General features: G+C 47.0%; 1 protein-coding gene across 1 annotated transcript; it reads right to left on the bottom strand.

The window, feature by feature from the left end:
• Positions 1-4,740: 4,740 nt before the first annotated feature.
• Positions 4,741-22,183, bottom strand: LOC144733220 (zinc-binding protein A33-like). Its single transcript, XM_078615015.1, has 6 exons — positions 21,553-22,183; positions 21,277-21,372; positions 16,978-17,211; positions 15,831-15,853; positions 11,237-11,349; positions 4,741-5,662 (listed from the first exon to the last, which is right to left on the bottom strand). Exons 1-6 carry the CDS (start codon positions 22,108-22,110, stop codon positions 5,109-5,111), a joined length of 1,578 nt encoding a protein of 525 aa, XP_078471141.1. The 5' UTR covers positions 22,111-22,183; the 3' UTR covers positions 4,741-5,108.
• Between the last annotated feature and the right edge of the window lie 1,212 nt (positions 22,184-23,395).

Genomic DNA, 23,395 nt, shown 5'->3' with positions numbered 1-23,395 from the left:
CCGTGGAAATGTGCTCAGGTGGTCAAGGTCACAGACACCAGCTTCGTATCGCACGCAGCTGTCCAGACGCAACGTAAGACACGTTACACGGTCGGCTTTGACCACTTCCAGACAGGAGCCAGGTCCACTCGCTACGCTCTCTGTGGGGGCTGCGCTCGCCACGACTCTCAGTGGCTTCTGACCGATAGCCGCTCGCTGTGGCTGAGAGACGCTGTCCCTGGGGCGCACACGGCGGCGACGAACCAAGACACGAATCGACTCTCACCTGCGTAGACAGGAGCGTTGCATTCACATCGCGGTGTTGGGGTTTACAGGTCGCGATTTGTTAGAAAACCCAGAGTGGCCAGGCAAACGGGGATGGTTTGTCCCTTGGACTGATGTCGTCGGCTATGGTGAGGCTTCGTGGGATTCTGCACCAAACCGTACCGTGTAAAAAAATATTAATAAAGTTTAAAAAAAAAGTATGCCGTCTCTATCATTGCCATTATTTTAGCATGACGGTTTCAAATTATCTTTAAAAAGAATCAACTTAATATTGTAATGTTTTTGACAAATGATCTTCTAACTTCACGCGTAAATGAGTGGGGGGATCAGGTGGGAGGGTAGGAGGGTGATCGTATTGGGTGGTTGAGCAGGTGTGTGTGGGTGGGTGGAGATTAGTGTTGTGGTGAGTGCGCTGTGGTACGAACCTGCCGACCCAAATTATTTTCCCACTCACGGCCACCAACACCAGTGACCAGTCTGAACCTGTCATGGGCATCCCCTAGGTCGACTCAGCCTCAAATGAGTACCTGGTGCGGAGTATAAATATCGCCACTTGGGAGTCAAAGGCGGCCGGGCTTGGTGCTGGCCACCCACCCACTCGTGTACCGTGCCAGCCGTCATAGGTGCTCGCTAACAGCACTTGCCCAACAGTCTGTTCAGGCTATACGGGGAATCTTTGTGTGGGTGTGTGAGTGAGTGAGCAGGTTTGCAGGCAATCAGGTGGGAGGGAGATCAGCCGGTAATGGACTCTTGAATATGCATGAGGTGGACGGGTGAGAGGGTGGGCGGGCGAGTAGGTGGGCGAGTGGGTGGGCAGGTGGGAGGGTAGGAGGAACGGGTGGCAGGATGGGCAGGTGTATGGTCGAGCAGGTGTGAGTGTGGGCACGTGGGAGGGAGGGTCTCTGTAGATGGCTGGGTGGGTCGTGGGTTAAAGGTGTGACAGGTATCGGGTAGGAGAGTGTTGGGTGCAGGTGAGTGGGTTGTGGTCATCATTACCAAGCATAGTCATTGTTATTTGTATCATCATCATACTCTTCATCATCATCCATCAGTCGGGATCAATTCATCATAGCTCATCGTGAATACGAACAAGCAAACTGACTGAGTGTGCAGTTATAAATACCACGAGACACGCCATAGAATTTGGCCCAATGCTACAGACAACACTTACATGTGAAGGCGTATGCTGTAGATTTCCAAATCGTACCGGGTTTAATCTCGCGTAATATAACACAAGGCAGTCAGGCTCAGCTCTAAGAGAGAAACATTCAAGCCTGGATGACAATCTTGATAATAATTTTCAAATTTTATTTTTATTCACCCAGAATATTTTGACCCTTGACCCACATACAACGTGATTCCAATTCACAGGTAACCCAGAACACAATCAAGTATACTTATATTTAAGCGATTTAACCCAAGAAACCTTTATTATTGATAATATTGGTCGCGACAGCCTACGAGTTAAAGTCAATTTGTTTAACCAGGTGAGAAATCAAGATACAAGGATGAGTGTCGGTTGCAAGAATGATGATGCTGCTGATTCTGCTGCTACTACTACTACTGATTATATTATTATTAATGCTGCTGGTCCTACTCCTGATAATATTGATGATGCTAGCGATGATGCTGCTGCTTATGCTATTGATTATTATGTTACTGCTGATAATGATTGTATTAGTATTGATTATGGTCCTACTTCTGATACTGATCATGATGATAACGATGGAGCTACCACTGCTAATGCTGTTGCTCCTGCTGTTGTTACTAATTCTGCTGCTGATGATGATCGAGTCGAGTTGAATTTCAATTTAACGAGGTGAGAACTCAGGAGATCAGGATGAGTCTCATTGACAAGAGTGACCTGGGTCACAAAAATGAAAAAAGCAAAACAAGCCAAAATCATGCCAGCAATGAAGCAAATATGAATCTCACCCACAGCCCAGAGCACAATGCGATTAGCGTTCACACAAGTACACAACTGGTACGATATAATCAATGCGTTACAAATAATCTACGTGTTGCTAGACACCCTGAGACTCGAGGTTGGGTTCACACCGTATTGGTGTCTCACGTTAAGGAGGGACGCCGTTGTGGCTAGGATATGTTAACTCCCTCGCCTGGTATGCAAGAGGTCATTGGTTGGATTCCGACCCTGACAGTTGCTGGAAATTTGGAGTTTGTGTTGTCTCTATCCCTGTAATAACACACAGTGTCTGTGTTATTAATGCGTGTTGAGACAATGTTAGTCGTGTCGTATTGTAAGGTAGATCCTCACTCTAGATATATATCAGGCGCTTAATAACTTTAACCCACTTCAAAGTCAAAACACAGTTCCTATTGTTGTCATCAGAAGCGTTATCCCATGAATCGAAGGTTGTGGCTTCAGGCCCAAGTCTTAGAGCAGATAAATAAAATATTAATCAAAACAAATCTTTACGAATATTGGTGGTGAAAGACCTCCTACTACTACTAGGTATTAAAATGGCTTATATCTCTCTCTATGCCCTGTAAAATAAAACTAGTTTGGGTGGGGGGAGGAGGGGGTCACTCGACCCCAGGTTATAACAACAATGTTTTGGCCCAGCGACACTCGGCACACACCACGAGTAGTCCCCCCCTAGTGATGCCATCCCATTCCCACCCCGGGTTTATCACCCAACGAGCGAGTGACTGCGAGGGGGACGGCGCGCGTCACCCCGCAGCGTCACGTGACTCGTGTTCCCAGCACGCCCGCGGTGGAGCTCCGCCCTCTCGGCGTTGAGCGCCACGCGGCGCGAGGGACGATGACGTCAGAGAGAAGCTTGGCTCCCCCCGCCCTCCCCCACCAGTGCGCTAACCACTGCACCACCGCTCCACCCCACACTACGCACATGGCTCTATACACTAAAGACAAAGATCCCCCATGTAGCCTTAACAGACTGTTGGGGAAAGTGCTGTTCGTAGCGAGTAGCAACTATGAAGGCCGGCACTGTGACACACGAGGGAGTGGGTAGGCAGCACTACGCCCAGACATACACACACAAAGACACGCACAGACACAGTAATAAAGGCACAAACATAATAACAAAGACACACAAAGACAGAGACACGCACAGACACAGTAACAAAGACACAAACACAATAACAAAGACACACAAAGACAAAGGAATACATACCAACCCACTTACTCGAAGACAAAGATCCCCCGTATAGCTTTAAAATACTGTTGAGTTAAGTGCTGTTAGTGAGTTTCACCTATGAAGGCCAGCCTGGGAGAGACCCACCTTTGTATCCCCAGGGGTAATGTTTACTCATCGCACCAGGTAGTGATTTGAGGCTGAGTCGACCTAGGGGAGACCCAATGCCGATTCATATAATCGCTATCAATGTTGTTTGTAAACCGGTCATGGGCCTCCCCTAGGTCGACTCAGCCTCAAATGAGTAGCTGGGGCAGTGTGTAAACATCGCCACTGGGGAGACAAAGGCGGTCGGGCGTGGTACTGGCAACTCACCCCCTCGGGTACCGTTCGGGCCTTCATAGGTGCTCGCTAACAGCACTTGCCCCAACAGTCTGTTCAGGCTATACGGGGGATCTTTGTCTTTGTATATCTGTGTGTATCTATCTGTGTTTGTATGTGTCTGTGTGAGTGTGTGTCTGTGTGTGAGAGTGTCTGTATGTATGTATCTGTGTGTATGTATGTATCTGTGTGTATGTACGTGTGTCTATCTGTTTGTGTGTCTGTGTGTTTGTATGCGTGTGAGTGTGTCTATCTGTGTGTGTCTGTGTAGTCTTAACAGACTGTTGGGGAAAGGGCTGTTCGTAGCAAGTAGCAGAGCGTGTGAAGGCTGTCACTCTCGCACACGAGGGGGTGGGTGGCCAGCACCAAAACAAAAATACACACAAACAGACACACACGGACACAGTAACAAAGACACACAAATACACAAAGATACAATAACAAAGACACAAAGACACAGTAACAAAGACACACAGACAAAGGCGTACAGACCAAAAAACTAACCCAAAGAAAATTATCCCCGTGTAGCCTTAACAGACTGTAGAGGCAAGTGCTGTTTGCTAGTAGCACCTATGAAGGCCGACACTGTGGCACACGAGGGGGTCGGTGACCAGCACCACGCCCGACCCGCCTTTGTCTCCCCAGTGGCGATGTTTACACATCGCAGCAGGTACTCATTTGAGGCTCAGTCGACCTAGGGGAGAGCCTGGACCGATTCTGATAATCGTCACTGGTGTTGGTGAACCGGTCATGGGTCTCCCCTAGGTCGACTCAGCCTGAAAAAAGAGTTCCTGGTACGGTGTGTAAACGTCACCACTGGGGAGACAAAGGCGACCGGGCGTGGTGCTGGCCACCCACCCCCTAGTGTGCTGTGCCGGCCTTCATAGGGGCCGTCCATAAATGACGTCACGCAATTTTTGACCCCCCCCCCCCCTTCGTCACAAAAAGTCAGACCCCCCCTCAAATATGACGTCACAAAGCTCTGCCCCCCCCCAAAGAAAATAAAACATGCTTCAAATCGCTTTAAACTATTGTCATTGTAGTGCATATTTAATGTGGCGCTGCACTCTTATGTTGTAGGAGAAAACATTTATAAAAAAAGTTTATTTAATTAAGTAGAACGTGTTGTCTATATTTATTTAAGTTGCGCATTTTGATGTGACGTCACATTTCTAACTCCCCCCCCCCCCCACGTGTGTGACGTCATTTATGGACGGCCCCATAGGTGCTCGCTGACAGCACTTGCCCCAACAGCCTGTGAAGGCTACACGGGGGATCTGTGTCTTTGTGTGCGCGAGTCTGGGCGTTGTGCCCGTTTCTCTGCGCTGCTCACACTCCGTGCTCTCAGCACGCACGACTCAGATCCAGAATCCTCACTGAGTCACCATCATCACCACCCCACACATACAGTGCGGGGTAGAGCGGTTGACTAAACGAGTGGTGGACGGAGTGCAGCAGCTCCATGGAGTCGGCGCGGTAGAACGACAGCAGCCCCGCCTCCCAGTGCAGGTGACACCCGACTCTCCGGGGAGGATCCCTCACCGGCAATTCGGTCCGTACACCACCATGACGCACTGAGCAGCTGTTGTTATATTTATATAAAACCCAGGATGAGTCGTTCTCTCCCAGCCCGCACTCGTCACCACGCCCTTTGCGTGCGATCGTCCCGTACGCGACTCCAACCGCACAGTACCACGCCGCACCCCCCACGTCCACCTCCCAGTAGTGCTGACCCGACGAGAAGCTCTCGGAGCACAGGGCTTGTGCATAGACATCAAAGCGGTGCGGGTGATCGGGGCGACCCTGGGAGACAGCGGTCCGCGTCACCGTCCTGAGGTCCGAGGAAATCTGGAGGTTGTTGTGGGCCGAGTTTGGGTCCACAGTCGGTGAGCGTCCGTCTGCAGTAACGATAATCACAGTAGCCGTGTAACAGCAGCACCACTATAACAACAGCACTCGTGCACTAACACGCACGTGCACTGCAATAGAGCAATTCATAATGAGCATTGTTATACAACGTTGTAATGCGTAGCTATCGGTGTGATGACATGTGACAGGCACTTTGTCCATCCGCTGCTGGATGAGGGCCTCCCTACACCGTGCGGGTCGCGGGGGACATTTGACCATACTTCACCACGCCGGTCACCGCGCGTTGGCGAAGGCAGGTGGCGCAGCTGGCGAGAGCACAGAAGTACAGTACAGCGGTGCGTTTGTCTGCCCCGTCATCTACATTTTTAAAAGTCCAGCTTCAGTTCAATATTCACTGTGTAGTAGATGTAAAACATTTGATGATAGCATCACAATGTGAACTGCTCTATATATTCTAATGCAAGGCTGAAAACTAAAAATTTATTAATTGCTTTCAACATGTATTTGTTAAAAAAGATTTCTTGAAATAGAACGATCAAACATAGAACAATTGTTACGTTTTTTCGGTAAAGTCACGTAGGTAATAATAGTAAAATAAAGTGATACAGTAAATCTAGCTGTGACGCTCCCACCTGAAGACGGAGACTTGTGTTGCCTCCGAAACATCGTGATTTAATTGAGTTATTTTCTTTTATTATAATATTGATTTGTTTTTACCTACGTGACTTTACCGAATCAACCTAAGAGTATGAATCCTTGCAGTCACGAAAGCTTCAAATCTAGAATTAATTGTTAAGTTAAATCAATAAAGTTCTAATAATAAAAAATAAAACATTCCATAAGAAAGTACAGTAATAGGACTTTTCAAAAATCGCAGTCTTTGCGATTTGCTAATCGCATTGTTTCAAATTGCGACTTCGATTTGGAATCGATTCATCGTTCAGCCCCACTGTGCGGAAGTGCCCGTGGGAGGCAGTGGATCACAGCAGCAGCGGCAACGTGGATATCAACACCGCCGCAGCGTCTCTGTGTGTGTACAACAAACACAAACATCTCCCGTGTGTCACCTTTCACAGACTGTAGGGGCAAGTGGTGTTGGTGAGCACCTGTGAAGGCCGACACGGCACACGAGGTGGGTGTGATAGTGTAGTGATGTACAATCGTGTGTGTGATAGTGTAGTGATGTACACTCGTGTGTGTGATGGTGTAGTGATGTACACTTGTGTGTGTGTGTGATAGTGTAGTGATGTACACTCGTGTGTGTGTGTGTGATAGTGTAGTGATGTACACTCTGTGTGTGTGTGTGATAGTGTAGTGATGTACACTGTGTGTGTGAGATAGTGTAGTGATGTACACTTGTGTGTGTGTGTGTGTTATAGTGTAGTGATATACACTCGTGTGTGTGATAGTGTAGTGATGTACACTCGTGTGTGTGATAGTGTAGTGATGTACACTCGTGTGTGTGATAGTGTAGTGATGTCCACTCGTGTGTGTGTGTGTGATGGTGTAGTGATGTACACTATGTGTGTGTGATAGTGTAGTGATGTACCCTCGTGTGTGTGTGATAGTGTAGTGATGTACACTCGTGTGTGTGTGATAGTATAGTGATGTACACTCTGTGTGTGTGTGTGTGATAGTGTAGTGATATACACTCGTGTGCGTGTGTGTTAGTGTAGTGATGTACACTCGTGTGCGTGTGTGTTAGTGTAGTGATGTACACTCGTGTGCGTGTGTGTTAGTGTAGTGATGTACACTCGTGTGTGTGTGTGTGATAGTGTAGTGATGTACACTCGTGTGTGTGTGTGATAGTGTAGTGATGTACACTCGTGTGTGTGTGATAGTGTAGTGATGTACACTCGTGTGTGTGTGATAGTGTAGTGATGTACACTCGTGTGTGTGTGATAGTGTAGTGATGTACACTCGTGTGTGTGTGATAGTGTAGTGATGTACACTCGTGTGTGCGTGATAGTGTAGTGATGTACACTGTGTGTGAGATAGTGTAGTGATGTACCCTCGTGTGTGTGTGTGATAGTGTAGTGATGTACACTCGTGTGTGTGTGTGTGTCATAGTGTAGTGATGTACACTCGTGTGTGTGTGATGGTGTAGTGATGTACACTCGTGTGTGTGTGTGATAGTGTAGTGATGTACACTCGTGTGTGTGAGAGTGTAGTGATGTACACTCGTGTGTGTGTGATAGTGTAGTGATGTGCACTGTGTGTGTGTGTGATAGTGTAGTGATGTGCACTCGTGTGTGTGTGTGATAGTGTAGTGATGTACACTCGTGTGTGTGTGTGTGTCATAGTGTAGTGATGTACACTCGTGTGTGTGTGATGGTGTAGTGATGTACACTCGTGTGTGTGTGTGATAGTGTAGTGATGTACACTCGTGTGTGTGAGAGTGTAGTGATGTACACTCGTGTGTGTGTGATAGTGTAGTGATGTACACTCGTGTGTGTGATAGTGTAGTGATGTACACTCGTGTGTGTGTGTGATAGTGTAGTGATGTACACTCGTGTGTGTGATAGTGTAGTGATGTACACTCGTGTGTGTGATAGTGTAGTGATAGTGTAGTGATGTACACTCGTGTGTGTGTGTGATAGTGTAGTGATGTACACTCGTGTGTGTGTGTGTGTGATAGTGTAGTGATGTACACTCGTGTGTGTGATAGTGTAGTGATGTACACTCGTGTGTGTGATAGTGTAGTGATGTACACTGTGTGTTTGTGATAGTGTTGTGATGTACACTCGTGTGTGTGTGTGTGTGATAGTGTAGTGATGTACAATCGTGTGTGTGTGTGTGATAGTGTAGTGATGTACAATCGTGTGTGTGTGTGTGTGATAGTGTAGTGATGTACAATCGTGTGTGTGATAGTGTAGTGATGTACACTCGTGTGTGTGATAGTGTAGTGATGTACACTCGTGTGTGTGTGTGTGTGATAGTGTAGTGATGTACACTCGTGTGTGTGTGTGATAGTGTAGTGATGTACACTCGTGTGTGTGTGTGTGATAGTGTAGTGATGTACACTCGTGTGTGTGTGTGTGATAGTGTAGTGATGTAAACTCGTGTGTGTGTGTGATAGTGTAGTGATGTAAACTCGTGTGTGTGTGGTAGTGTAGTGATGTACACTGTGTGTGTGATAGTGTAGTGATGTACACTCGTGTGTGTGTGTGATAGTGTAGTGATGTACACTCGTGTGTGTGTGTGTGATAGTGTAGTGATGTACACTGTGTGTGTGATAGTGTAGTGATGTACACTGTGTGTGTGATAGTGTAGAGATGTACACTCGTGTGTGTGTGATAGTGTAGTGATGTACACTCGTGTGTGTGTGTGTGATAGTGTAGTGATGTACACTCGTGTGTGTGATAGTGTAGTGATGTACACTCGTGTGTGTGTGTGATAGTGTAGTGATGTACACTCGTGTGTGTGTGTGATAGTGTAGTGATGTACACTCGTGTGCGTGTGTGTGTGTGTTAGTGTAGTGATGTACACTCGTGTGTGTGTGTGTGTGATAGTGTAGTGATGTACACTCGTGTGTGTGATAGTGTAGTGATGTACACTCGTGTGTGTGATAGTGTAGTGATGTACACTCGTGTGTGTGATAGTGTAGTGATGTACACTCGTGTGTGTGTGTGTGTGTGATAGTGTGGTGATGTACACTCGAGTGTGTATGTGATAGTGTAGTGATGTACACTGTGTGTATGTGATGGTGTAGTGATGTACACTCGTGTGTGTGTGATAGTGTAGTGATGTACACTGTGTGTGTGTGAGATAGTGTAGTGATGTACACTCGTGTGTGTGTGATAGTGTAGTGATGTACACTGTGTGTGTGTGATAGTGTAGTGATGTACACTCGTGTGTGTGAGATAGTGTAGTGATGTACACTCGTGTGTGTGTGATAGTGTAGTGATGTACACTCGTGTGTGTGTGATAGTGTAGTGATGTACACTCGTGTGTGTGTGATAGTGTAGTGATGTACACTCGTGTGTGTGTGATAGTGTAGTGATGTACACTCGTGTGTGTGTGATAGTGTAGTGATGTACACTCGTGTGTGTGTGATAGTGTAGTGATGTACACTCGTGTGTGTGTGATAGTGTAGTGATGTACACTCGTGTGTGTGTGATAGTGTAGTGATGTACACTCGTGTGTGTGTGATAGTGTAGTGATGTACACTGTGTGTGAGATAGTGTAGTGATGTACCCTCGTGTGTGTGTGTGATAGTGTAGTGATGTACACTCGTGTGTGTGGTGTAGTGATGTACACTCGTGTGTGTGATAGTGTAGTGATGTACACTCGTGTGTGTGTGTGTGATAGTGTAGTGATGTACACTCGTGTGTGTGTGATAGTGTAGTGATGTACACTCGTGTGTGTGTGTGTGTGTGTGATAGTGTAGTGATGCACACTCGTGTGAGTGTGTGATAGTGTAGTGATGTACACTCGTGTGTGTGTGATAGTGTAGTGATGTACACTGTGTGTGTGATAGTGTAGTGATGTACACTGTGTGTGTGTGATAGTGTAGTGATGTAAACTCGTGTGTGTGTGTGATAGTGTTGTGATGTACACTGTGTGTGTGTGATAGTGTAGTGATGTACACTGTGTGTGTGTGATAGTGTAGTGATGTACACTGTGTGTGTGTGATAGTGTAGTGATGTACACTGTGTGTGTGTGATAGTGTAGTGATGTACACTGTGTGTGTGTGATAGTGTAGTGATGACTGCTGTGTATAAACATCGCCACTGGGGAGACAAAGGCGGTCGGGCGTGGTGCTGGCCACCCACCCTTCATAGGAACTCGCTAACAGCACTTGCTCCAACAGTCTGTTAAGGCCATGCAAGGGATCTCTATCTATACCAACGTATTGGTATATGTTGATTCGTGTTCTTTTGTAATTAACTTGTTGCCTGTGTAGTGATTTGCACGGGCAACTCAGCTTATGCCTTGGTCTGGCTGTATAATTAAACCTAAAGTTGCCTTTGATTCTGAGAGCGTCAGGCTGTAACACTGAACCCTAAGAATCCTCAGGGTTCAGTGTTACAGCCCTGCCTCAAGCACTAATAATGAATCCTAATAATATCAGCCATAGCGTGTGTGTGTGTGTGTCAAACACTCACGCAGAATAGCAACAGCATCCTCACTCAATCGTACACACGTGTAGTGTTAATAGAGCTCATTTAATAGTGATTTACACTCGTCTGTATGTGTGTGCTATATATTAATGTATACTGATACACGTTGTATAGTAATTTACATTTTGTCCGTGTAGTGTTGTACAAGATCAACCAAGGTTAAGCCTTTGGCTGACTGTCTGATAAACCTACGAATATTAATACGGAATCTTAAAGGTGCTTTGAGGTCTGAGAGCTTCAGACAATAACACTGAACTCTAAGGATCATCATGGTGTGCGAGTTTGGATCTTGCAGCCTCAATTACGAATAATGAATTTGAATAATCTTAGCCATAGCGTGTGTGTGTGCGTGTAATGAATTCATACATGAAGAATTTCAACAGCATCCTCAATCATACCCACGTGTCGTATTAATAGAGCTCATGTTATAGTGATTTACACATCTGTGTGTTTGAGCTACATATGAATGTATATACTTACACAGGAGAGCCAGGAGTCTCATCTCGACTCCTCCTGCTGAGATGACCTTTGTGAGCTCCGGCTGGGTGAATGTGGGAGCAGGGTCATCTTGAGTCTCCTGAGATACAGAGTTTCTGCACCCACAACACAGGGCACACAGAACAATGCAGGCCCAGGTCTCTCTACACCCACAACACAGGGCACACAGAACAATGCAGGCCCAGGTCTTTCTGCACACAACACAGGGCACACAGAACAATGCAGGCCCAGGTATCTCTACACACAACACAGGGCACACAGAACAATGCAGGCCCAGGTCTTTCTGCACACAACACAGGGCACACAGAACAATGCAGGCCCATGTCTCTCTACACACAACACAGGGCACACAGAACAATGCAGGCCCATGTCTCTCTACACACAACACAGGGCACACAGAACGATACAGGCCCAGGTCTCTCTACACACAACGCAGGGTACACAGAACAATGGAGGCCCAGGTCTCTCTACACACAACACAGGGCACACAGAACAATGCAGGCCCAGGTCTCTCTACACACAACACAGGGCACACAGAACAATGCATGCCCAGGTCTCTCTACACACTAAACACAGGACACACAGACCAATACAGGAACAGGTCTCTCTACACACAGCACAGGGTACACAGAACAATGCAGGCCCAGGTCTCTCTACACACAGCACAGGGCACACAGAACAATGCAGGCCCAGGTCTCTCTACACCCACAACACAGGGTACACAGAACAATGCAGGCCCAGGTCTCTCTACACACACAACACAGGGCACACAGAACAATGCAGGCCCAGGTCTCTCTACACACACAACACAGGGTACACAGAACAATGCAGGCCCAGGTCTCTCTACACACACAACACAGGGCACACAGAACAATGCAGGCCCAGGTCTCTCTACACCCACAACACAGGGTACACAGAACAATGCAGGCCCAGGTCTCTCTACACACAGCACAGGGCACACAGAACAATGCAGGCCCAGGTCTCTCTACACCCACAACACAGGGTACACAGAACAATGCAGGCCCAGGTCTCTCTACACACACAACACAGGGCACACAGAACAATGCAGGCCCAGGTCTCTCTACACACACAACACAGGGTACACAGAACAATGCAGGCCCAGGTCTCTCTACACACACAACACAGGGCACACAGAACAATGCAGGCCCAGGTCTCTCTACACACAACACAGGGCACACAGAACAATGCAGGCCCAGGTCTCTCTACACCCACAACACAGGGCACACAGAACAATGCAGGCCCAGGTCTCTCTACACCCACAACACAGGGCACACAGAACAATGCAGGCCCAGGTCTCTCTACACACACAACACAGGGCACACAGAATAATGCAGGCCCAGGTTTCTCTACACACACAACACAGGGTACACAGAAAAATGCAGGCCCAGGTCTCTCTACACACACAACACAGGGCACACAGACCAATACAGGAACAGGTCTCTCTACACACAGCACAGGGCACACAGAACAATGCAGGCCCAGGTCTCTCTGCTCACTAAACACAGAGCACACAGAACAGTGCGGGGCAAGGTCTCTCCATAATAACAAGGCCACTAAGTGGTGATGTCACCACGATGCCTGTGCAGGCTGGGTGCACTTTGAGGCCACGTGAAGTATCATAGACTCGCTGCCAGAAGGGCGCAGGACAGACCTAGCAGGTGCCATGGGTGACTGACTGAGAGAACTGGCAGATAACCCCACCTGTGTCCTCTACTGTGCCGACTTGCTGTGTTTTAACAACCGGCGTTCTACTCGTTGTTGTGAGCGCCGATCTTCTGCCCTCCGTTGTTGTTGGACTGCCGAGTAGCGTCCCTCATGATTCTCCTGCACAGAGGCCGATCTTAACACCACTGGAACCAGACACCGTTAATACCACTCATCTCCATATTCTCCTGTACCACATTAGTCCATCTCTTCTCTATCCTGTGCCACGCCCGTTTGGGCATGCGGTGGCTGGGCATACAACCTACATGCCCCAGCCAACGCAGCCTTGCCTTGAGGAGGAGTTCACCGATGGGACTGTGCCCAGATCTTTCAGGGATTTGTGAGTTCCTCGCATAATCCAGAATGGTTATACCCAGGATGCATCATCGTCAGGACAGCCTGAATGTTTCTAACTGGGTCAGGCATTCCATCAAAGGGGTCCATGCTTTACAAGCATAGAAAATGGAGGGCATGACCGTAGCCGAGAAGACCCGAAGCTTCGTATGGAGCGAAACACCAGTTAGATTCCACACAGGGTTATGCAGGCGAAGAAAATATAAATGCCACCCGACTGATTAGGAGTGCTACCTCTGCTGTCAAACTGGAGCTGGTCATAAGCACACTGCCCAGGTATGGACACCTCTCCACTCTTTACACAAATGCCACCATATCTACGCCTCTATATGAGAAATGAAACAGTTAGACTTCTCCACAAATGTGGCTTTCGCCTGAAGAAGCTAGTTGTAATTACTGGTGAAACGTCATTCTCAGATTGTAAATATTGACAGATTGGCATGTTCTGTTTACGTGGCAACCCTAACTAGTTTGCTGTGTCAGGTGGTGGCGGGTTTTAATGACACATTTATATATTCACGGGATCTAACCCCAAAAAAACATCTTATGGATGAATGGATGAGATTGGTCGCAAAAGCCTACGTGTTAAACTGGAGGGAAAGTCTTGAGGCTTTCTGGGTTTTCAGAATGGCGATGACTTTGGCATCCCTTGTTTTGGATTTTGCATGTCCTGTGCATGACGGTGAAGAGGTTTGCCAGCCATTGTCGATATCGTCCCAGGTTTAGGAATGCAGGACAAAGGCCATCCATATCCTTGTGCCTTGTTGGACTTTGCAGTCATGAAGGATGCTTCCACTTCAGCTGCAGTGTATGGCCTGGTTAGCTCTGTTGCATGTGGTAGTTGACGCATGGAGATGGTGAGTTGTTTCCAGACAGCTTATTTGATGAGATCGTCCATTGGTGCCTTTGAGCAGGTCAGCTTGTAGGAAGGCACCGGATTTGCTGCAGTGTTTCGAGGTCTGTGCTGTCTGTTTTGAGGCACCTAGGTTTAGGAGCTTCCAGGCTTTACAGCTGGAGTGAGTGAAGTCCACGTTTGCCGTGATGTTTTCCCATCGTTTTCTTTGTGCAAAGTTCAGGAACTCTGGCAGTGTGGTGCCCTTAACTTGGTCACCAGTTCTGATTAAGATAATAGGGTTTTCCCATTTTTTCTGACAACAAAATAGGTGTTAAGGCGTCCTCTGGTCTAACACCGTTTGAGACGAGGCTCAAAAGAAAGCTGTCTCTGGTGTGGACCAATCAGTTTCAAGGACAATGCATTTATCATAAGAGTATGTTTTTTTGTTGCATTCTGACCACAAGCATTGTGGTTAATGCAGACATGATTCCTTGTTAAAGGATTTCAGTTTTGTGTTTTAACATCTTAACACCTGTTTTGTTGCCAGAAAAAAGGGGAAAAACATATTATCATATTTTGGGACTGGCAAAGGGGAGGTCCCATGATGTTGTTCTGATTAACTCTTTCAAGAATTGCTCTGGTTTTGGTTGCCAACATGGCATATAGCTTTTCCGATGCCCTATCAGGATTTTTTCCTCTCGCATATGTCATAATTGTTTTCAATATATTGAAATTCCCAAGCTTTGGCTGCAGGTTATTCAATTCAGCTTCGGTTTATTGTTCATATCCCGGGCTTCAGTTGGCTTTCAATGCGGCCGTCGTGTTGAGGTTATGACTAGTATCAGTTGTCCACTGATCGTGATTGCTGGCCCGTGTTGGCTCTTCTGAAAAATGCCAATAATTGTTTGTGAAACAATGAGTGGAGCTGACCAGAAGCATAATTCGGGGTTTTTGTTCTTTATCCATCGTGCTGAGTGAATCGTGCCAGGTTGTTTAGGGTCACACGAAAGAAAAGTGTCTTGTGACGATGAGCATTTCTTGACTCTCCGGCTTCATCATTTCCTGAGTACCCCCCTTGTTGTGTGTGGTGGCTGTTGAAGTCACCCCATATCTATAGCTGGGTGAGTGGTTGCTGGCAGAGGTGGTGATGGCTATTTCGTATTTCAGGGGCTGATATACATTGATGACCGTTGCATTACCAATTGTGACGGTTCTTGTCCATGTGCCATCACTTATGACGAAGCACTTGAGAGCAAAGGCCTTGCCTGAAGAAGGTCACGAAGAGGTCATGATGTGGGTGGTAGATGGCAGCAACAAGGGTGCTTCCATTTATTCTGATTTTTGTGTTTAGTTTGTTGTCCTTCCCATGCACCTACGATTAGCACGGTTGGTTACATACAATGGAAAGAAGATCAACATACATACATATTCAGTAATTTGCCATCCGTGTGCTGGCATGAACGTTCATCTCCCGTGAGGTGATGACGTCAATTATATTTACCCATCTCCCACCCACAGATTCTAACATAGTATAATTATATTCTTAGTCTCGCTGCATACAGCACAGGATACGCAGAATAGTCGATGTCCAGGTCTATCTACAGTCTACACACAGCATAGGATACACATATTAATGAGGGTCCACGTCTCTCTGGTACTGACCTGAGTTCCTCGTACTTGGAATCCTGAAAGACACAATTGTGCAACTCATGTCAATAAAAATATTCACTCCATCACCAACATCTCCTCCGCTTCTTCCACACACTCATCTCCTGTTGTCAGGATCGATTGACATCACGATACGGGATAACAATAGCTGGCTATTAAATAGGGTGCCCTGCACTGGATAGGCTTTTTGGGCGTCAATATAATTTCTTGTGGTTTAAAGAATTGGTTCAGCATGCACTATTTTTTTTATTATTGCACTTGTTTACTCAGAAGAGGCTCACTGCGTCTCATGCCTCTTCTTGCAGACTGGTCCTTTCGAGTGTTTTGGAGCAGTGAGCGATGCAGATTCCAATTGAGTAATTTTCAAGTAATCAGAATATTTGTATATGTTTTTATCGAATATAACGCTTGCGCATAATCACATACACTTGTTAATTTTAAAAGTCTGCTTCATATACAGCACGTTTTCTATATGTTAATACACCTGCGGTGTTCATCAGGGTTGTCCCTGCAACCTCTGCAAAGAGTGATGAACATGCTATCACTGGGCCATATCACATGACTTTTCTAGCCCAGTAATAAGGTTTTGAATGAAAAGGAAACACAACAACGTGTTATAGTTATATCAAGTTAAGAATAATATTGTGGTGGCTGGCTAGGTCATAGGTCAGAGCGCCGAGCTCCTACTGCCGAGTTTATGGGTTTGAATCTAAGTTTTAGGCGCCCTTAATTATCAAGGAAGGCCTTCCAGGGTCTCAACCCCCTTTTTTACTTCCGTATTGGGAAGTTTGGCCATTTCCACTGTAAGAGGAGGAATTTGCACGTGTATGGAAATTAATTCTAAAAGGAAACCCCAATATACGTGAGAGATTAGCAGTTAAGAGTATAAACAGGGAGATTCACAAACCAATTTTCTTTACTGTAATCCCCGAGTAACTTTGCAGATCGCTGGGTTTTGGAGTTTCACACGTCTGCTTAATCAACCAATCCTTACTTCCATGATTTGAGGATCTGCTAAAGCAAGGGAATGTCTTCTATCTGGGTACTTCATTTTCCTCTCACATTGATAAACACCCAAGTGGATTGGTTTAACATTCCACTTGGGTTACGTGAAGTTATGGAAGCAGAGACGTCTCATCACCTGCAGGAAGTTGAGTGGGTCCTTCACTGCGAGGGCCGCTAGCAGCTCGTTGATCTCCAGCTCCAGGCCACGTGCTCTGTCCTCATAGAGAGCGATGTTCGCCTGGATCCGGGACAGCACAGAGCAGCCCTCCTCGTCCACGCGCTCCAGCGCCTCCCTCTCCTCCTTATTCAGCTGCTGCCTCTTCCGCTCAAACTCTTGGCTGATCCTCGCTTTCATCCCACGCAGAGACTCCTACGCAGAAGGGGATGATCATGAGTTGTTGAATCACTCACATGCTACTGTATGTGTCTGGCTGTACCTATATGTGTCTGTGTGTCTATCTGTAATTCCACGTTTCTGTGTCTCGATATCTAAATGTCTCTCTCTGTGTCATGAACATAATGCACTCGTATGTTCTCCAGGTTGTATTTGGTTAACTGTGTGTGGTGGGGTATATCTGAGGAGGCTCGCGAAGGATGCTACTGGGCAGTTGTAGTCGGTCGCCCTCCAGCAACAATGGAGGGCAGTGGAGCGACACTTACAACAATGAGTGGAGCGCCGGGCAGCAAAAATATAGCAAGTTGGCACAGTAGGGGGTACAGATGGTGCATCTACCAGTCATCTCAGTCAGCCATCCCATGGCACCTGGGTGTTTCCCGAGACCTGTCAGCGAGCCTCCGACACTTCACGTGGCCTCAAAGTGCACCTGGCCTGGCACAGGTGCCCTGGTGTCATCACTGTCACTTAGTGGCAAATGGCGGCTATTGGTATAGCTGACTCGTCAGATGCGTGTATTGGCCAGTGCTGGCTACAGGCTCATTAATATGTGAATGCATTTAGAGTAGGCTAGGTATAATCGTATCTATGGGACCTTTCTGTCAATTAAACAGGTGTCAGGATGTTCAAACACCAAATAGATACCTTTTATAATGCATCAACTTTGTATTAGCCACACATTCTTGTGACAACCTATTCATGCAAACAAACATGCTCTGATAATTCTATATGCATAGTTCTGTTCACATTTTGGTGTTCTCTGGTCTAACACTGGTGAGACAAGGTCACAAAAGAAGGCTGTCTCTGGTGTAGGACAATCAGTTTCAAAGACAGAGCCATATATTATAACATTATCAGACCATGTTTGTGCGCATGTTTTGCCACAAGTATGTGTGGTTATTGCTAAATTGATGCCTTGTGAGAGGAAAACGAGCTGGTCCATTGTTTTACGACCATGACGGAATCCATATTGTTCCTCCTGAATCTGAGGCTCGACCACCTGGCTGGAGCCTTATCTCCAGCACTCAGGCAAAAACTTTACTTGTCAAGCTGAAGAGTGTGATTCCTCTGTAGTTGGAGCAGACCCTCTGGTCCCCTTTTTTTTAAATGGGAACCGCCCATGCCTGGGCTTTTGCTTCAGGGACTGCAACAGCTGCTGCCCTCTTGGCAAGCCGGTACCTCTCATTAGAATTGGGAAACCTTTTTCTGGGCATAGCTCAGAAAGCCTCCTTCAACTTGAAAGCCTCCTTCACCACTGGTATCCACTAGCGGATCCAAGGGTTCCCGCCAGGACAGGCACCAACTGCCTTCAGGCTACAGCTTTTCGCAGCTGCATCCACAATCGAGGTCCTGAACATTGTCCACTCGGACTCATTTTCCACCACCTCCCATGGGGTGCAGGAAAAGTTTCCCGGAGGTGGAAATTGAAATCTCTCTGCACTGGGTCTTCTGCCAGACGTTCCCAGAAAACCCACACTATTAATTTGGGCCTTCCATGTCGTTGCCCCAAGTGTCGGATCCCACTTACTACCTGGTGGTAATCAGTTGACACATCTGCTCCTCCCTTCATCCGAGTGTCCAGATCATATGGCCTTAGGTCCGATGATACAACTATGAAGTCAATTATTCACCTTCGTCCCAAGGTTCTCTGGTACACTTATGACCATCCTTGTGTTCGAACATGGTGTTTGTTATTGAAATTCCGTGATTAGCACAGAATTACAATAACATCTCACAGTCGGGTTCAGATCAGGAAGGGGCATTCCTCCCAATCATGCATCTCCAGGTATTTCCATCGTTTCCCAAGTGACCATTGAAGTCGCCCAGTAAGACAATGGTGTTGGTAGGCAGTACTATCGAACACTGCACCCACCATCTCCAAGACAGCCGAATATTCTGAACTCCTATTTGATTCATAAGCACAGACAACAGTCAGAGTTGTCCTTTATGAGACCCGAAGTCTCAATGAGGCGACCCTCTCCTCCACTGGGACAAACTCCAACTGAAGAGCACCCAGCTGGGGGCTTGTGAGTATCCCCACACTCACCAGGTGTTACTCCAGAATAGGAAAGACACCACCCCGATCAAGTAGTTTGGTTCCAATGCCAATGCTGTGTGTGGAGGTGAGACCGACTCTATCTCGTTGGTACCTTTCCACCTCCTCCACCAGCTCTGGTTCATCCCCCAGTGATGTGACATTCCACGTCCCAATAGCGAGTGTCGATTGCCAAGGTTCAGTCCGTTTGAGACCAACCCTCTCCCCGTCATGCTGGCATCGCACCCGCCCCTCACCCTTCGTCCTGTGAATGCTGGGCCCACAGGTCGGCGCCATGTAGCCAATCGGGCTGGACCCAACCGGGTTACGTGGGTCACCCAGCCACCAGGCACTTGCCAGCGAACACCACCCCCAGGACTGGCTCCAGGAGGGTGTCCCAGTATCCCTTGTCCAGGCGAGGTTCTTTGATTTTGGTATTTTTTAACCATTCATGAGGGGCTTTGTATTTCGATAATTTACCTTGTAAAAAAATGTGGCATGTCCCGCACCCCAACGAAGGGCAGCTCGCACCTCCAGGGAGTGTGTGCACCCCAGATTAAAAACCACTCATCTAGATGATTTAAAAGTACTTAGCTCCAGTGCCTTCCTAATAGCAGAAGGAAAAGCGTTTCAGTCGGCCGCAAAATAACGTGCAACTGTTTAACACCTACGTTTTCGCGAGCAACATTCATAATATAGTTTTTGGGTTAGATCGCGTAAATAGAAATGTGTCATTAAATCCGCTACCACCCAACACAGCCAAAGGTTTGTCACGGAAACAGAACATGCCAATTGGTTAAAACATTTACAATCCGAGTATTATGTTTACAGTAATTACAACTAGCATAACCAGGCGACAATCAGATTTGTGGAGAAATCCTTCTTTTTAAATCCTTTATATTAAGTTCGCTTGCTTGCGTGCTTGCTTGCGTGCTTGCTTGCTTACGACTGTGCAAATCTTTCGGTCGTTTTTTAACCCACTTCCCGTGATCCAATCGAGCTGACATTTCCACACAGACTCGCTGTGCGAGACAATTAATGTTCGTGAAAAAAAATTCCCAAAATTTTACACTTTTTAGGCAAAAAAATTTTATTTTACATATATTCAAATGGAACTCATTCATGGCTTTGGCTGAACGTCATAGTATAAGAGCCCAGAGCGTAACTCCTCCACAGGCCGTGGCGGAGTAGCGCAGTTGGTAGTGCCCTCGCTTCCCATGCCAAAGGTCGCGGGATCGATCCCCGCGTCCTCCACAGGCGAATATATTTTTAAATCCTTTATATTAAGTTCGCTGCCACGCATATAAAGGATTTATAGTGAAAAACTTTGTTTTTACGGGTTATACTTATTCATTCCTTAAATAGAGGGATAGATGTGATGACATCACTTGTGAGCCCTTCTTGTGCGAAGGGGGGGGGGTGGTTAATGAATACATATCAATTACAATGGGTATCCATTGTCGTCGGTTGGGTTATTCAAATGGTAATTACCATTTGCATAATGTACGTTGCTTATAATCAAGAAATTACATGACTTACACTAACGATACGAACCAGCTAAAGGCTCGAGGTGGTGATGGCATGTGGCGTTGACTGACGCGTTGACCTCTAAATATTGTGTCAATACCTTATTCACATCGTTTGATTGTTAGAGCAAGGAAACCGTTGTGATGGACGGCCTTGAGACCGTAGGATCAGGTAGCGTTTAGATGGTCGCATTCAGATTGGGGGGTGTTGTTGTTGTTTCTCTTGCAATTAGGTGTAGGGTTGATGCATATAGCATCGCATGAGACTATCCCTTAAGGTCGGTGAGAGTGGGAAATCGACCGACTGAACCTTTACAAGCATATCACTTATGGTTTTTTGTGCCCTCAATGTTGGGCACGACGTCCCCCTCCCACGCCAAAAGCCACTCTGGTGAAACCGTTAGAAACATCGTTCGGGGGAAAAAGGCGACAATGTGCGAGTCCTTTTTGGCATACTTGTCACTGCGTCTCGAACTATACCTGCATGTGCTTGTACGTGTCCTTGAGCTGCTGTGTCTGTGACACTGCCGACCCCTTATTCTTCTCTCTCTCCATCTTCTTGAGCCTCAGTTCCTCCTGTGTGAGGCAGGTGAACGTGCAGTGCTTAACATTCACTTCATCATCATCACCATCGTTATCATCATCAATTAATTAGAAATCCTTATAAATAAAAAATAGACTTTTAAGAGAAAAATGCAAATACAAGCTGTTGTAATACTATAGGACGGTGGGTTACAGCATTAAATGATTTCTCACCTGTTTAGCATGTTGGGCTTTTTTCACCGTGATGACCTTGTGTCCTGCGTGGTCTCCTGCAACAGTGCAGACCATACAGACCAGGCTCCCATCCTGCTCACAGTAAAATTGGAGATGCGCATCGTGCTCCGCACATCTTCGTTCTTCTAGGTTCACAATGGGAGCCACCAGAACGTGGTCCATCAATCTCGGGTTATTCAGGTGAGGTTTCAGGTGAGATTCACAGAAGGAAGTCTCACACCTGAGACAGGTCTTCACTGCAGGAGTCTCCCCATCACCACAGGTGTCACAGAAGACAACTGCAGCCATCCTCTTTCCAACTCTGAGCTGCTCCACCAGGTTGGCGAGTGCCACGTTCCTCTTCAGCTGGGGTCGCTCAGGGAAGGCCGCTCGGCACTGCGGGCAGCTGAAGCTGCTCGCTCTCTCCCAGGCACCGTCCAGACACCGGAGGCAGAACGAGTGTCCGCAGCTCAGCGTGGAGGGGCAGTCAAACGTGCCCAGGCAGATGGGGCAGCTCAGCTCACTGTCGACACAATCACTGGGAGACGCGCTCGCCATGGCCCATGGCTTCACTCGGACTCAGTCGCTCGCCGCGGCTCACGGAGGAGCTATCGCAGCAGCTGCTCACACAGCGGAGACGAACAAGGAAATGAACTGACTTCACCTGCAGTGAAGTTATAAATACCTCGAGACACGCCCTGGAATGTTCCACACGGCGGCTGGGCTCACCTGTGTAGACGTGGCGTTACAGTCACGCACTGTGTAATAGCTAAAACTGATTTTTGTGTTTAGTTTGTTATCCTTCCCCTGCACTTCGAATTAGCACTGTTGGCTACGTGCAGTGTGGAAGAGGTTCAACATACATAGCTTTGACCGGTCTCAAGTGGATATAATATTTGTACAAACAAAACCCAGCAGCAGCCACCCGGGACACAGCGATAATGGTTTGTCCCACAGGCTGATTGACCGGCTAGGTCAGGCTGTGTGCATTGCACTATGGAACCGCACCTTGTGCAAACATTCTGATGTAAAGGTTAACTTGTTTTTTTCCCATCTGTGTCTTTATTAATTCTTTTCTTGCAAGGCCTGTTTGTTTAAGTTTCACAGTCTGTAATCGTTTTCCACCTTTATCAACTAATATTTAACTACTGGCTTCATGCATCCTCTGTTGATCTGTAATTTTTTTTATCATTCTTACGACACCGTTTTATCCTGAGTGGACGGTGGTTGTATGTATGTTGAACTTATTTTACACCATACTTAATCAACCGTGCTAATCGAAGGGGTGTGGGTGAGTGTGTAGGTGGGTGATTAATTTAGTGTGTGGGTGAGTGGTTGGGTGAGTGGGTGTGTGGGTGAGTGAGTGTGTGAGTATGTATGTTATACTTATTTCGCAGCGTACGTAGCCATTCGTGCTAATCGAAGGTGCGGGTGAGTGGGTGGTGGTGGAGGATGAGTGAGTAAGTGGGGGGGGGGGGTTATTTAGTGAGAGGGGAGACAGATGGGCAGGAGGATGTCGTGAAGGATGGACGAGCAGGCGGTGAGGGAGGGCTGGAGGAAGGGTGGCTGGGAGGGGCGTGCGGTTGAGTGGTTGGGTCACTGGGTGGGTGGCCTCACGCATTTCCACAGCGAACAGCCCCTGGCTAAACAAACATCGTGGTTCATTTAAGCTTATTATCTGTATGAATTTCACCGTCCATTTTCCTATTATGCGTAAAAAAAATCGAGGATTTATATCTTCATAACCTAACAAATATATATTCATCACCTATTGTTAATGTTAATATTTTACATCCTGGAATCGCTGAGTTTGGACCAATTTTAATTTACCAGGTAAGGCCCA

The sequence above is a fragment of the Lampetra planeri genome, chromosome 45 (genome assembly GCF_965212315.1).
Source record: "Lampetra planeri chromosome 45, kcLamPlan1.2.h2, whole genome shotgun sequence".
Lineage (NCBI taxonomy): Eukaryota > Metazoa > Chordata > Hyperoartia > Petromyzontiformes > Petromyzontidae > Lampetra > Lampetra planeri.
This window is presented reverse-complemented; position numbering and strand designations above follow the sequence as displayed.

Bases quoted from the DNA above. Each gene is read 5' to 3' on its own strand.
- LOC144733220 (XM_078615015.1), bottom strand. From the start codon at position 22,110: ATGGCGAGCGCGTCTCCCAGTGATTGTGTCGACAGTGAGCTGAGCTGC. The intron at 17,212-21,276 runs GTATAGTTCGAG...CCTTCTGCGTAG, and splicing joins ACACGTACAAGCACATGCAG to GAGTCTCTGCGTGGGATGAA. The intron at 15,854-16,977 runs GTGATGAGACGT...TGTGTCTTTCAG, and splicing joins ACCCACTCAACTTCCTGCAG to GATTCCAAGTACGAGGAACT.